The sequence below is a fragment of the Scaptodrosophila lebanonensis genome, unplaced genomic scaffold (assembly GCF_003285725.1).
Source record: "Scaptodrosophila lebanonensis strain 11010-0011.00,11010-0021.00 unplaced genomic scaffold, SlebRS2 tig00000179-arrow-arrow-pilon, whole genome shotgun sequence".
Classification (NCBI taxonomy): domain Eukaryota; kingdom Metazoa; phylum Arthropoda; class Insecta; order Diptera; family Drosophilidae; genus Scaptodrosophila; species Scaptodrosophila lebanonensis.
In genome coordinates this window covers 384962-399228 of record NW_022060605.1, presented here as the reverse complement: position 1 = coordinate 399228, position 14267 = coordinate 384962, and the positions used below count along the sequence as shown (strand labels likewise).

Here is a 14267-nt window from a genome sequence, read left to right as displayed (position 1 = left end):
CAATAGCGACTAGAAATCCTAGACGCACAAATTGGTCTTTGTATTCTAATCATCTAAGTAATATACTTCCAAACTACCCCCCCGAGGGCCCAGATACTCTTGAATTCACCTCGACGCTAATAAAACAATTCACCACAGCGTGCGATATCGCGCTGCAGAAATCATGCTCCACTGGGAAACCATGAGGCAAACTCAAGCCTCTCTGGTGGACTCCACAGGTCAGTGAGTCAAGAAAAAAGGCCAGAAAACTCTTCAATGCAGCCAGATCCCAAGGGGGAGAGCAACACTGGTATGCATACAAACAAAGCCTGTCAGAGTACAAGAAAATACTCAGACAGGCCAAACGATCTTCATGGCAGAACTTCTGCTCAGATATTGAGAACACCTCCGACGCCGCAAGGTTAAGGAAGGTCCTCTCAAAAACTCTCTCAACGCTAGGTTACCTTCAGAAGCCAGACAAGACTTGGACGACCTCGAGTCAAGAGTCTCTAGAGCTGCTTCTAGGCACCCATTTTCCCAGCTCTACAAGCATCAAGCCAACCAGCTATTCAGCAAGCGCTGGTCCATCTCAAACGCCACCCTATCTACTATCTGAAAATAATATTAGATGGGCAATAAAAAGCTTCAAGCCCTATAAGTCAGCAGGGCCGGATAACATCATTCCGGCGCAGCTAATTCACGCAGGAAATACTGACATCAGATGGCTGGCAGATATTTTTCACAAAATCTTACTGACAAGGAATATCCCAGAAGCTTGGCTTAGATCAAGAGTGGTCTTCATACCCAAAGCAGGTAAAGCCTCGCACACTACCCCGAAAGATTTCAGACCGATAAGTCTCTCATCTTTTCTATTAAAGACATTCGAGAGACTAGTGGGTCTATATTTAAGAAGCAAGATCCCCCTCTCAGAGCTTTCAAGCTCTCAACACGCATACTGCAAAGGCAGATCTACAGAAACGGCACTCCATGCTGTCACTTCGGGCATCGAAAAGGCTCTCAAAATCAAACAATACACACTAATCCTAGACATAGAAGGTGCTTTCATCAATATGTCTCCAAGCACCATCACAAGCTCACTCACAGACCTGGGGATGGACAACTCCATTGTGGAACTGGTAAGACAGCTTCTTACTAGGCGGTCCATCAAGTCTACACTGGGGCTGTCCACGGTATCCAGATATGTGAGTGGCGGAACGCCTCAGGGCGGTGTACTCTCACCCTTTTTATGGAACGTGGCGGTCAACTCACTCCTACGACCCTTAGAAGGGATAGGGGGATGCCGCGCGATAGCCTACGCAGATGACGTGACCATTTCCTTCTCGGGTAAATTCCCTCAAACTTTGTGCGAAGGCATGACTGATGCATTAAGCACACTTTCAACTTGGGCAACGTCAAGTGGCCTAAGTGTAAACCCCAGCAAAACAGAGCTGGTATTATTGACGAGGAAATACAAAATCACACCTCTTCGTCCCCCATTACTAAATGGGGTACCATTATTCTTCAGAAGCTCAGCCAAATATCTAGGCTTGATACTAGATAGGAAGCTGGACTGGAACTTGAACATTGAAGACAGAGTGAGGAAAGCCACAATCGCACTCTATACCTGCAGAAAATCCATTGGACTGAAATGGGGCATGGCCCCCTACGTTGTCCACTGGCTATATACTGCAATAATCAGACCCATACTTTTATATGGTGTCTCCATATGGTGGCCATCACTTACGAAAAACTCATCTCTTCAGAGACTTCACAAAGTTCAGCGACAGGCTGAACTAACGATCTCGGGCGCATTACGCACTACTCCAAATGATGCACTAGATGCAATTCTGGGAATACTCCCAATACACCTCATGGGAAAAATGAACGCCACGCTGGCGGCTCTTCGTATGAGAGAAACCAACCAGTGGTCAGAAGAATGCTTTGGCCATGCCAAAATTCTGAGGCGAAATGACACTATCCCATCAGTCACTGACCACTGCATCCCAGAGGAGTATCCACATACTCCTTTCCACACCATCATTCCCTCTAGGGAAGATTGGAACTTCGGCCCGCCAGGCCCAACCAATTCCATCAAAATATATACAGACGGTTCTAAGCTGGATAACCGCGTAGCCGGGGGTGTCTTCTGCGAAGAACTCGGCATCAGAAAAGCCTTCAGGCTACCGGATCACTGCAGTGTGTTCCAGGCGGAAATCATAGCCATTCAAGAAGTATACTGTCAAGCCCAGCCACACATACCAGAGAAATCTGCATTTACTCGGATAGCCAAGCAGCTATAAAATACCTTAATGCCATCACGTCGAACTCGATGTCAGTACAGAACTGCCGCAAATCTCTTCACAAGATGGCAACACAGTTCTCTATATACCTCATTTGGGTCCCAGGCCATAGGGATATCGAGGGAAACTGCATAGCCGACGAGTTGGCAAGGCACGGTACCACCGCCTCCCTCCTTCCAGACAAGGAGATGGCCAGCTGTAAACTGTCAGTTCGAAACCACTTTGATTCGGCCGCTAATTAAATGTGGACCACCGACACAGACTCCTGTAGAATCACACGCCAAACATGGCCAACCCTCAACAAGAGACGATCTTCTGAACTCTGCAAACTGAGCAGAAGCCAATGCTCAGTTGTAATCAGAGCCATCACAGGGCACTGGCTGGTGGGCACCCATGCCGCCAGACTAGGACTCTATCACAACGATTTCTGCAGAAGCTGCAGAGACGTGGAAGAGGAGGAAACTGTAACACACCTGTTCTGCGATTGACTGGCTTTGTCAAGGACAAGACAACGCTTCCTGGGAGCCAGCCTCCTCCCAAATCTATAGACATTTTCAAGTTCATCCAGGCAGCTGGATGGACGTAATACTCGCGCAGACATGCAGCCAAACACGGGCATTTGGGAAGTGGACTTGTCCATGCGGTATCACAACGGGCCAATCTCTAGGGCCTAATTGACTCGGGGTGTATACCCTGGCTGCCGCTCTGACCTACCTACCATCTCTTGAGGGGTTTTTCTTGAAAATTTTATCCATGGTTTTTTTTTTCTAATTGATGTATTCGTACTTCAATGCTTTATGCACTAGTGCAGCAGATTAACTAACGCTTATTATTAACTTTTAAAAATATATAAACATTGCATTGACCAAAAAAACCAATGAACTATCCATGTCCAAAAAATATTTCAACGCCATTTCCATTTGGGTTTATTTAAAATGTAACTGTTTTTCCAAAAAAAAAAAAATGTTTACAATTGGTTGTCGCCTTAGCCAACAAACTGTCTGCGGTATAATATTTTGGTTGCGATTGTATTTAATTACTCGAATTGGATCTCCAGTTGGAAGAGAAATATGATAAGATACTTTGATATTGAGAGGAATATATTTGAACAAGGTCGTATTGAGTTGCATAACAGGTTTCATTAGTCTAATTGTATTCACAGTAGAGTTTATTTGTGACTGACGATCGATTAAGCATAAGAGAGATAACTGCTCGCATGCTACGCGCCAACTCTACAAGTGTTCTGTTTGCGCGTTCTGCCACACCATTCTGTTGCGGGGTGTGTGGCACAGTGAGCTGCCTCTTAATACCGTTGCTCACTAAAAAGTATTCACGGCTATTGTCACTTCTGATGCATTTTATTTTCTTGCCAGTTTGCCTTTCTGCAAATGTTACGAACTCTTTAAACTTTTAATTTCATCACGTGTTTTCATAAAGCACACATACACATATCGAGAACTGTCATCGATGAAGGTAGCAAAATATCGCTATCCACCAATCGAACATTTTTTCATCGGGCCACAAATGTCCGAGTGCACCAAATCCAACACATTTTTGTTACCTCGGTGCACTCGACTGGGGGAACTGTTTTTAATGGTTATACCATTTGAAAGCTGGTGTTTCCAGAATGGGCCCATATAAATTTAGTCCAGTTCTGACAATGGCATCCATGAGAAAACAGCATAAGTCTTAAATTTGTATTAAGTATGTGCAAGACAAATGAACGAATAACTTTATATCACGATAACCGATTTCTATGATTCTTTTTTTATTGTAAAGGATGTACTTCAAGGGTACTTTGATGAGAGTTTGGTTAGGTTCTGCAAACGAGGACGTTCTCAATTCGACTGTATTTTTCATTGCTACCTCAGAACTTTCGACTGTGTAAACCGATTTTGATGATTCCTTTTGTATTTAAAAGCTGATGATCTCCATGTGGTCCCATTGCAATTTAGTCCAATTCTGACAATGGCATCCATAAGAAATCCATATAATTCTTAAAATATACAAAATGTTCATGGGTTTTAGATATCATGCGAAGGCACCCGGTAGATGAGTGTCAAATTTAAATGAGATATCATGTGAAATAGAATTTCAATTTCAGTATAATGCCGTCGTTAAAATCTAACCGTAACAATGCGTGTAACAAAAATACACGACCCCAGCGTTCTAAAAGCTCAAAAATCAGAAGAACAAACTGCAACAAGAGCCGCAACTCAACAAATCAGAACAGAAGATAGTCGCAGACGACAGACAGACATTGTGATGAACGTTTTCGACAAAATATATTGAGAACAAGAGCTCCGTGAAAACTGAATAAAGACACATCCAGTGAAAGCGACAGAGAGAGCGAGAGAGAGACAGCAAGGCCAGTGTGTTGTGCATCAGGAATCTTGTGCTGTCACCTCTTCCTACGCCACCGGAACGTTTAAAATCCCTTCTTTCTGGATAACTATAAATATACAACTAAAGCTACTATAACTTATCAATCCTTATTTTATTGGCATTGAGCTGGAGACTTACATAATATATAATGGCCATTTGAATATTTCCTCCTTTACACACCCGAACATCTCTGGAAAGATGGTTATTATTAACCGAAAAATTCTCGATTCAGTCTTTGTACTATATATCCACGACGAATTCTTTAGAACATGAAAAGTTCGCAAGACTCCTCTATTGAAAGAGGAGTTTCTCCATGACTTCTTCTGCTTCATTTAAGCGGCGCTGTCTCATATGAGAAACACGTTTATTAGGTCTACCCATATTCATACACATTAGTTAGTGTACTTCACATTCACTAAAAATCAAAAAATAAACAACAATTTAAACAAAAAAAAAACCGATTTCAAACTATTAACAGGCACTAAAAAGTAAACAAGATAGAACGCTACAGTCGACCAAGCAATTAAAATTAATTAATTAAATTAAATTAAAATCCAATCAGCATGTTGAACTGGCTCACTTATTTTAGCTAACATTGCTTTTAATATTCTGTTGACACGTTCAACCTGACCGTTCGCTTGAGGTGAGGCTGTAGCTTAATGTGCTCTATGTTATTATCAAGCAGAAATTTCCCAAATTCTAAGGAAGTGAAACATGTACCTCTATCGCTAATAATTCTATACGGACGACTATAATTTTCAATATATTTTGCTAAACATGAGCAGACTTCTTTTGTACTAGTTGTATTCGCTGAATATAATTTAACAAATTTAACAATGAATCCGTCTATTACAACCAATATATGTTTCTTCTTTGATATAATGGAAGGAAGGGGTCCAAAATGGTCTATGTGCAAGGTATCGAAAGGGATAGGGCGTTTAGGAATACTGTGCAATGTTCTATTGTTTGCGTGAATCGGGACTGTAAACATAATACACTTTAAACAATTCTGAATAAAGGAATCAACTCTTGTTCTCATATTTGGGAACCAATAATTTTTCCAAGTTCTTTTATACATTTCTCAGTTCCTAAGTGGCATAACTTTTCATGAACAATTCTAATAAGGTTTATTTCCATTTCTTCTGGCACATATAGTAATTGGAATTTATTCTCTCCTTCCCTATATACGATGCCATCATCTAAAACGAATTGTTGAATTGGTCCACTTTCTAGTTTATCTTTTAATTTTATTATTTCACTTTCTCTATTCTGAGTTATTTATGAAGCTGGAAATTAATATCATCACTATCAATTACAGACACAATTTGGTCCTTATTATATTTATTTCATTTTCGTTTATATTTTCTAAAGGCTCATATTTAAATTCATGACATAGTAACAGTATACCACCAAATCCTTCTGCGCTTGCGTCACAATGAAGTTCTGTTTCTCGATTGGGATTGTACAATGCTAAAATAGGTTCGGAGGTCAATCGCTCGCGAAGGTATTCAAAAGTCTTAATGCAATGATTATTAAGCTCAAACTTTATTTCTGGCTTTGTTAACTCTTTTAATGGTTTGGTAATTTTTGAAAATGCTGGAATAAAACGTCTGAAGTAAGAAAATAGTCCTAAGCACTTTTGCATTTCAATATAATTCTTTGGTCTAGGTAAATGCCTAATAGTTTCAATATGCTCACTGTTGGGTCGAATTCCGTTACTGGACACTGTATATCCCAAGAACTCAATACTAATATAACATAGTTGACATAGGTTTGATTTCTAATCTATATCCTGCCAATAGTTTTAATACATTGTCCAGGACTATAATATGTTCCTCTAATGTCTGAGCATTATTTGTTAATGTGGCATTGTACAACATATGTTCGCTGTTTACTATGCAATCGTCGCCACTACGATTTGCTGGTTCACTGTGCAATATCTGGATTCTACTATTCATTCGTTGACTATTCAATACTTGGTCACTACAATTCAATGGTTTACTATGCAATAATTGGTCGCTACAATCCAATAATTCACTAAATTTCAATGGTTCACTATGTTTCAATGGTTTACTATGTTTCAATAATTCACTATTTACTTTTAAGGAAAACACAACTAAATATGCAAATTTTTCCTAAAGCCTGCCATCTGGATCCATTGACACTGCAAAAGTTAATAGGCTGCAATAGTTCACTTAATGTAGTGTAAGGCACTGCCGATCGTCGGATTATGCTAATTACGCTGCCAGTACCAAATAAAGCAGATAGGATAGATGTATGGGGCATTGACGCATTACAATTGTAAAAATGTACCCTTACCTTATTTATATATTTATAACATAATATTGATTAGTGCCCCCCATTTCATCATTCTTCAGCAAGTTGTCATCAGCTGCTCCGGCCGGTCTCGATGTCTTCATTGGCTGCACTGTGCAGTCTTTAATCGTGTGTTGCTGAGATCCACAACGGAAGCATAAGCCCTTCGCGCGCTTTGGTGCAGCGCATGATGATGAGTAATGTCCATATCTTGAGCAATTAAAGCAACGCACACCTCTGTTATCATCAAGCGGTGTTGCTTTCTTGCTCTTTTTACGTAGAGCTCCATATTTGTGGGAAAGCTCCTTGTTGACGCCGAAAGCTGATATAAGTTAAAGTTACATTAATTCCTCATGGCCGGGAGAATATTTATGTAAATACCTTGTTATAATTAGTAGTATTGTAAACAGAATTGAATTACTCAACCGATATTTCGTGGTTTATGTAAATAGCTGAATGATAAGGAACCCACAAAATGTAATTGAAATGTAGCAGATATCGAATGAATTTGAGGTATCGATTGTGTGCATAAAAAAGACACACGCCCACCCCTAGGCTAAGCACATTATTATAATAAAATTCGTTTTCCGACTTAGTCGAGTCAGCAGCCATTCGGTTTTTTATTGCGAGATTTTTCGATCCGCACCTGACTCAGAAGTTGCGGAATCATTTGGCGCCCGAGCAGGGACTTCTTGGACAAAGTTCTAACCCGATTGGAGCTCATTGTTGGAGCTCTAACATATTTGGACATATATCAGCCTGGAGATTGGATGCTGGTGCACATTGGAGTGCAGCTTCAACTCTAACATTCGACTGTGAGTAGTTTTCTGCATGGTGCTCCTAGTATTTTTGCACGGCATATACATATTCTCAGTTTGATGTGTTGACTATTCAAATATTGTAAGTAAAATATAATTGAAATATTTACGCGGCATACAGTGGTACATTGGTGAGACACGTGTTGTGAAAAATTCGCGAAGAGGTTAATTCATATACATATGCTGTACATACATACATATATATGTATGTATACGTAAATGCAAGCGGCAACTACTTACCGTTTAACCTTGAATTGATTTTGAGTGCACATGTACTGAGAGCATCAAAAGTAAGGCAACGAAATTCTTGCTGTTCTTCTTGAGAAACAGTTAGAATAGCTGAAGCTGTTGCTGCTCTCAAACATTGTTGTTGTTGTTGGCGTAGATAGGAGTTGTTGCGGTATAATTAAACGCACATAAATACATACCTACACGAACATTAAATTTGGTCATATATTCGTCTGTAGGCTCGTACAGTTGGTACAGTGGGACTAATTCGTTGTTTGTTTGTATAAAAAAGTCAAAATTTCTAGTGGCTCCTATTAATCTGGTTAAGATTATAATAATATTAATATTAACTAATATTATTATTGAGGGGTAATTGAATAAAAATAAAATGGCTCCAAAAAGAAACATGAAAGAAATGGAGTTTTATTCTTCGCGCGAAAGTTTAATGAATTCTCTTAATCGTAATAAAGATTATGTTATAAACAATTGCCAGTCAATGACTGCAGCAGAGCTAGAGGCGCGCTTGAGCTTAGTTGAATCAATTTTCACGCAATTATGTGACATCCAGAGCCAAGTTGAGACAAAAATTGAAGATGCCAGCCAATACGAAACACGTCAAGTTATAGAAGATATGTATTGTGATATAAAGGCGAAGATTTTAAGCTACTTGACACAAAGGGGGCGTCATTCAGTAATCGGAACAGATCCATCGGCCAATTCAACATTGCTAAATGGTGCTGCAGTTTCCCGAGTAGGTAAATTGCCAATGTTGAAGCTGCCAGAATTCTCTGGCAAATATACAGAGTGGACTAGTTGGTACAACGCATTCACTACCTTGATTGAGGCAGACCATGACATTGATGAGCTGTCAAAGTTTATTCATTTGAAGTCATGTCTAAGCGCTGTCCCATTGAGAACTATAGAGTGCTTGGAATTATCTGCAGTCAACTATAGGAAGGCCTTACAGTTACTTAGGGATCGTTTTGAAAATAAAGCTATTATCGTACAATCGCATGTGAGTGAGCTATTCAATATTCGTCGACTTAAGAATGCAGACGCAGAGTCACTTGGCAGTTTGGTAGATGCAGTGAATTCGCAACTTGTAGCCCTTCGATCTCTAGGCAATGAAGGGGAAATTCTTGAGGCCCTCGTGTTCCATTTGGTTCGTAGCAAGTTGGACGATGAAACACTAGAGAAGTGGGAGAGCGAATATGATTGCGCCAAGCTACCTTCTTGGCAGCTGCTAGCACAATTCTTATGCAATAGAGGAATTAATCTAGCCGGGCGAGAAGTCAGAAAGGCAGTCATTGCCAAATCAAATGCTAAGGGTGACAGCAAAAGGGCCAGTCTAACTGCTGCATTGGGAAATACTGCAACTAACTTGTGTTATAGTTGTTCGAGTTCACATCACTTGAAGATGTGCCCAAAGTTTAAGTCATTGTCACCGTTGCAAAGATATTACGAAGTTAAAAAATTTGGAATATGTCTTGTCTGTTTTAGTAAGCGTCATCAAACAAAGGATTGCAGCGCGCAGCGTTGTTCGGCTTGTAACAAGCCACATCATGAGTTGCTTCATAGATCAGCAATGGAAGTGGAAGGTTCAAGCAATTGTCCTGTCAGTAGGCAAGCTAATCCTAGCTCACTGCATAGTGCGATACTGCCAAGTCGGACAACAAGCTTTTTGGCAACGGCGGTAGTTCTTGTGCAGAATTCGAACGGTAAATATTCGCAATGCAGATGCGTACTAGATTCAGGTAGTCAGTTGAATTTCATAACCACCAGTTTGGCATCACAGTTGAAACTCAATATAAAGGATGTTCAATACTCGCTAAATGGAATAGGAAATGCCAAGTCGAGAATTTTAGGTGAAGTTCAGACTACCATCAAGTCCAGGGCAACAAATTTCGTAGCTACAGACAAGTTCAGTGTATTGCAGGAAATAACGCGATACAATCCGGCAACAAGCGCGTCAGCAGAAGGCTTTTTCGTGCCATCAAAAGTAAAGCTGGCAGATCCCTTCTTCGATTCAGCTAATGAAATATCTATGCTGCTCGGAGTTAATTTGTTCTTTAAGCTTATCGTAGCAGGCCAAATTAAAATGGGCATCAATAAGCCATTACTTCAAAAATCTCTTTTAGGTTGGATTGTTGTAGGTGAATGTATAACAAGTGAAAGGAATGCATTAATTGTTAGTCGAGTACCAAGTTCCGACCAAGAGGATACAAGAAAACTGCACAAGTTGGTGCAAAGATTTTGGCAGTGTGAAGAGATTTCACAGCCAGAAAACAGGTATACAGAGGCTGAGCAGACGTGCGAAACGCAGTTTGTCTCATCTGTGAGAAGGACAGCTGCTAATAGGTTCGTGGTACGTCTGCCCTTTAAAGTACCCAAAGAGGAATTAGGAGAGTCTTATAGTATTGCTCTCACCAGGTTTTTGAACCTTGAAAGAAAACTCATTCGTAATCCAGAACTCAAAAGGAGTTACACAGAATTCATAGAAGAATATCGGATGCTGGATCATTTAGAGGAGGTAGGGTCTGAACAGGTACAGAATGTTAGATACGTGATGCCTCACCACCCAGTAATTCGACCAGAAAGCTCAACGACTAAATTAAGAGTCGTATTTGATGCTTCATGCAAGACGAGCAATGGGCTCTCATTGAACGATATCATGTTAGTAGGCCCTACCTTGCAGCCGGACTTATTCGATATACTCACTCGTTTCCGGTTCTACAAGTATGCGCTTACAGCTGACATCTCAAAGATGTATAGACAAATCTTAGTAGAATCTGGTGACTGTAATTATCAGTGTATTTTGTGGCGACAAGAGCGTACTGAAGCTGTAAAGACACTGCGGCTGAAAACTGTAACATACGGTACAAATTCAGCACCATTCCTGGCAGTTCGCTGCTTATATTATTTAGCTGAGCAGGCTGGTCATCAATATCCTTTAGCTAGTGAAGCAGTGAAGCGCAACTTTTACATGGACGATATGCTCTGCGGAGCTGACTCCATTAATGAGCTAAAAGAGTTAAAACAGCAAGTGACAGAGTTGTTAAAGTTAGGGCGATTTGAACTTCATAAATGGCGCTCTAATTTCAAATTTGCCTCTCATGATGAGAGCACCGAGCCGTTGGAACTTAAAGTTACCGACGCTGCAAAAACGCTTGGGATACGTTGGGCGTCGACTAGTGACAAGTTCCAATTCGCTTACGGTGCGCAGTGCTCGGACGTGGTCACTAAGCGCGTAGTATTATCGGAGCTAGCGCAATTATTTGACCCGCTTGGGTTTTTGAGCCCCATTATTATATTAGGTAAAGTTTTCATGCAAGAGTTATGGCTATTGAAGCAGGGTTGGGACGAGGATTTGCCACCCAGTCATGCCATACAGTGGAAAAAATATCGTAGCGAGTTAAAACTCATACACGAATGTTCGTTGCCTCGAGCTGTCATCCCAAATTCAGGGGAAATAGACACGGTTGAGTTTTATGGATTTTCGGATGCGTCCTGCCGTGCCTTTGGGGCAGCCATATACGCTCGGGTTATAGACAAGCTAGGAACCATATCTGTCAATTTGGTGGCGGCAAAATCCAAGGTAGCACCAGTTCGTGTCACATCGCTACCTCGTTTAGAACTTGAGGGCGCCAGACTTTTGGTCCAGCTGATGGCCAAGGTTAAGAAGTGTGTTCCTAGATATGTTTCTAGCGTCAGGTATTTCACAGACTCTACCATCGTGCTTAATTGGATTGCCTCTCATTCTAGCCGATGGACCACCTTTGTTGCAAATAGGGTCGCTTTAATCCACGAATTATCTAGTATAGATGAATGGTTTAAGATAGAATCGAAACTTAACCCAGCAGACATAGTGTCTCGTGGTCTGCATACGAGCGAATTGAGAAACTCGTCGCTGTGGTGGAAAGGTCCTAAATTCTTGCAGCAGCCAGAAGAGCAGTGGCCCGCGGTGCATTGGAATCGCTCTGATTCACTTCCCGAGCAACGTAATTCTAAATTCACATTAGTAGCCAGTCCCCAAAGGCTTGTGGAGGATATCGTTAGCAAATGTAAATATGCAAGAGATTTTGTTAAGTTGACTCGCGTGTTTGGCTATATTTGTCGCTGGCGTCGGGTCATATCAAAAATTGAATTAGCTAAATCCAAGCCGCTGACAGCCTCTGAAGTAAAGGGTGGATTAAACTACATAATATTTAATTTGCAAAGTTTGAGTTTTCACGAAGAGATCGTAAAATTGCACGATGGCAAGCTTATTCGATCCGCGAAAATACAAGCGCTCAATCCGTTCCTAGACGTAATTGACGGGATAGAAATTATTCGGGTAGGTGGCAGGTTGTCTCAAGCTAATGTACCATTTGACACAAAGCACCCAATTTTATTGCCGAATAATCATATTGTTATAACCGCTTTATTTGAGTACACACATCGAACTAATATGCATGCCGGAGCGCATGCATTATGCGCTTTTGTGCGACAAAGGTACTGGGTCATTAATGCTCGAAAGCTAGCTCGCAAGACAGTGCGGAGTTGCTTGGCATGCTTTCGCCAGCGCCCAGTAGCGGCAAACCAGATTATGGGCTCGCTGCCAGCGAGCAGAGTACAAACGGGTGTGAATCCGTTTCAACGAGCAGGATTGGATTTCGCCGGCCCGTTTTGGATGCATTTCCACCAGAGAGGACGACGTCCAACCAAGATGTATATGTGTGTCTTTGTATGCTTCCTGACAAAGGCTTGCCATCTGGAGCTCGTGTCGGACCTTAGCACAAATGCATTTATTGCCGCCCTCAAACGTTTTTTTGCGCGCCGTGGACTCAGCGCAGAGCTATTTTGCGACAACGCCACAAATTTTGTTGGCGCAGCTCGTGAAGTAAAAGAGCTGACTGATCGTATGTGGAACGAAACTGGCAAACGTCGAATCGAAAACCAATGCAGCAGCCTCGGGGTTCAATTTCATTTTATACCCCCTCGCTCGCCCCATTTTGGAGGGCTTTGGGAAAGCGCTGTGAAGGTGGCTAAGCAGCTGTTGGTGCGGTGCTTTAATGGAACGGCGCTAGACTATGAGGAACTCGCCACGGCCATTGCACAAGCTGAAGCCGTTATGAATTCGCGGCCACTCTGTCCATTGTCTTCAGACCCAAATGACTTGGAAGCCTTAACGCCAGGTCATTTCTTAATCGGACGTCCGTTAAACGCTATGACCGAAGCGTGCGATGAGGATATTCTGAAATTATCAGTAACGAATCGATGGAAGAGAATCGTAGCGGTGCATCACTCATTCTGGCGACGCTGGTCGCTGGAGTATTTAACTTTATTGCAAGAAAGGAGAAAATGGGCATCGACGTGCAACAATCTACAACGCGGGACCTTGGTTCTTATTGGAGAAGACAATACTCCCCCAGGACAATGGGTACTGGGTCGAATCCAAGAAGTTCATCCTGGCGCTGACGGAGCTGTTCGGGTCGTCACGGTGAAAACAAAGGCGGGATTGTTTAAGCGGAATATACACAAGCTTTGCCCACTACCGATATCAGACTGACGAGATGATTGTTGGAAGGAGCTTCCAAGGCCGGGAGTATGTTGACGCCGAAAGCTGATATAAGTTAAAGTTACATTAATTCCTCATGGCCGGGAGAATATTTATGTAAATACCTTGTTATAATTAGTAGTATTGTAAACAGAATTGAATTACTCAACCGATATTTCGTGGTTTATGTAAATAGCTGAATGATAAGGAACCCACAAAATGTAATTGAAATGTAGCAGATATCGAATGAATTTGAGGTATCGATTGTGTGCATAAAAAAGACACACGCCCACCCCTAGGCTAAGCACATTATTATAATAAAATTCGTTTTCCGACTTAGTCGAGTCAGCAGCCATTCGGTTTTTTATTGCGAGATTTTTCGATCCGCACCTGACTCAGAAGTTGCGGAATCACTCCTTAAATGCGTCATTGTTATTAATATCATTGCAAGTGCGTTCGAAATTTAAAACCCACTTGCGCGCATCATAATTATTGGCGTCTGGGAATGGGACAATAGAATCCTTGACGATATCAAAGTCACCTGCGGAGTTCTCGTTGCTGGACATAAGTTCAGCCAGCATTTGTTTCTTATGAGCTACACGAATTGCGGGTCAATCAACTCTTCTTCTTCTTTCATGGCCGCTGAAAAATCGCTAGCTTTTTAGCGATTGCAACAAACAATACTTAACTATTTATTAAATGAGA

The 14267-nt window shown here is 41.5% G+C and overlaps 1 protein-coding gene across 1 annotated transcript; it reads left to right on the top strand.

Annotated features, from left to right (window-relative positions):
• The first annotated feature begins 7298 nt into the window (after positions 1–7298).
• LOC115629967 lies at positions 7299–13913 on the top strand. The gene is made up of 2 exons (XM_030526585.1): positions 7299–11737; positions 11789–13913. The coding sequence occupies exons 1-2, from the start codon at positions 8415–8417 to the stop codon at positions 13572–13574; spliced, it is 5109 nt and encodes a 1702-aa protein (XP_030382445.1). The 5' UTR covers positions 7299–8414; the 3' UTR covers positions 13575–13913.
• Positions 13914–14267: the final 354 nt, after the last annotated feature.

Coding starts and splice junctions, on each gene's coding strand:
- LOC115629967 (XM_030526585.1), top strand. CDS start 8,415: ATGGCTCCAAAAAGAAACATGAAAGAAATGGAGTTTTATTCTTCGCGC. Junction 11,738..11,788: donor AGATATGTTTCTAGCGTCAG/GTATTTCACAGA, acceptor CTCTCATTCTAG/CCGATGGACCACCTTTGTTG.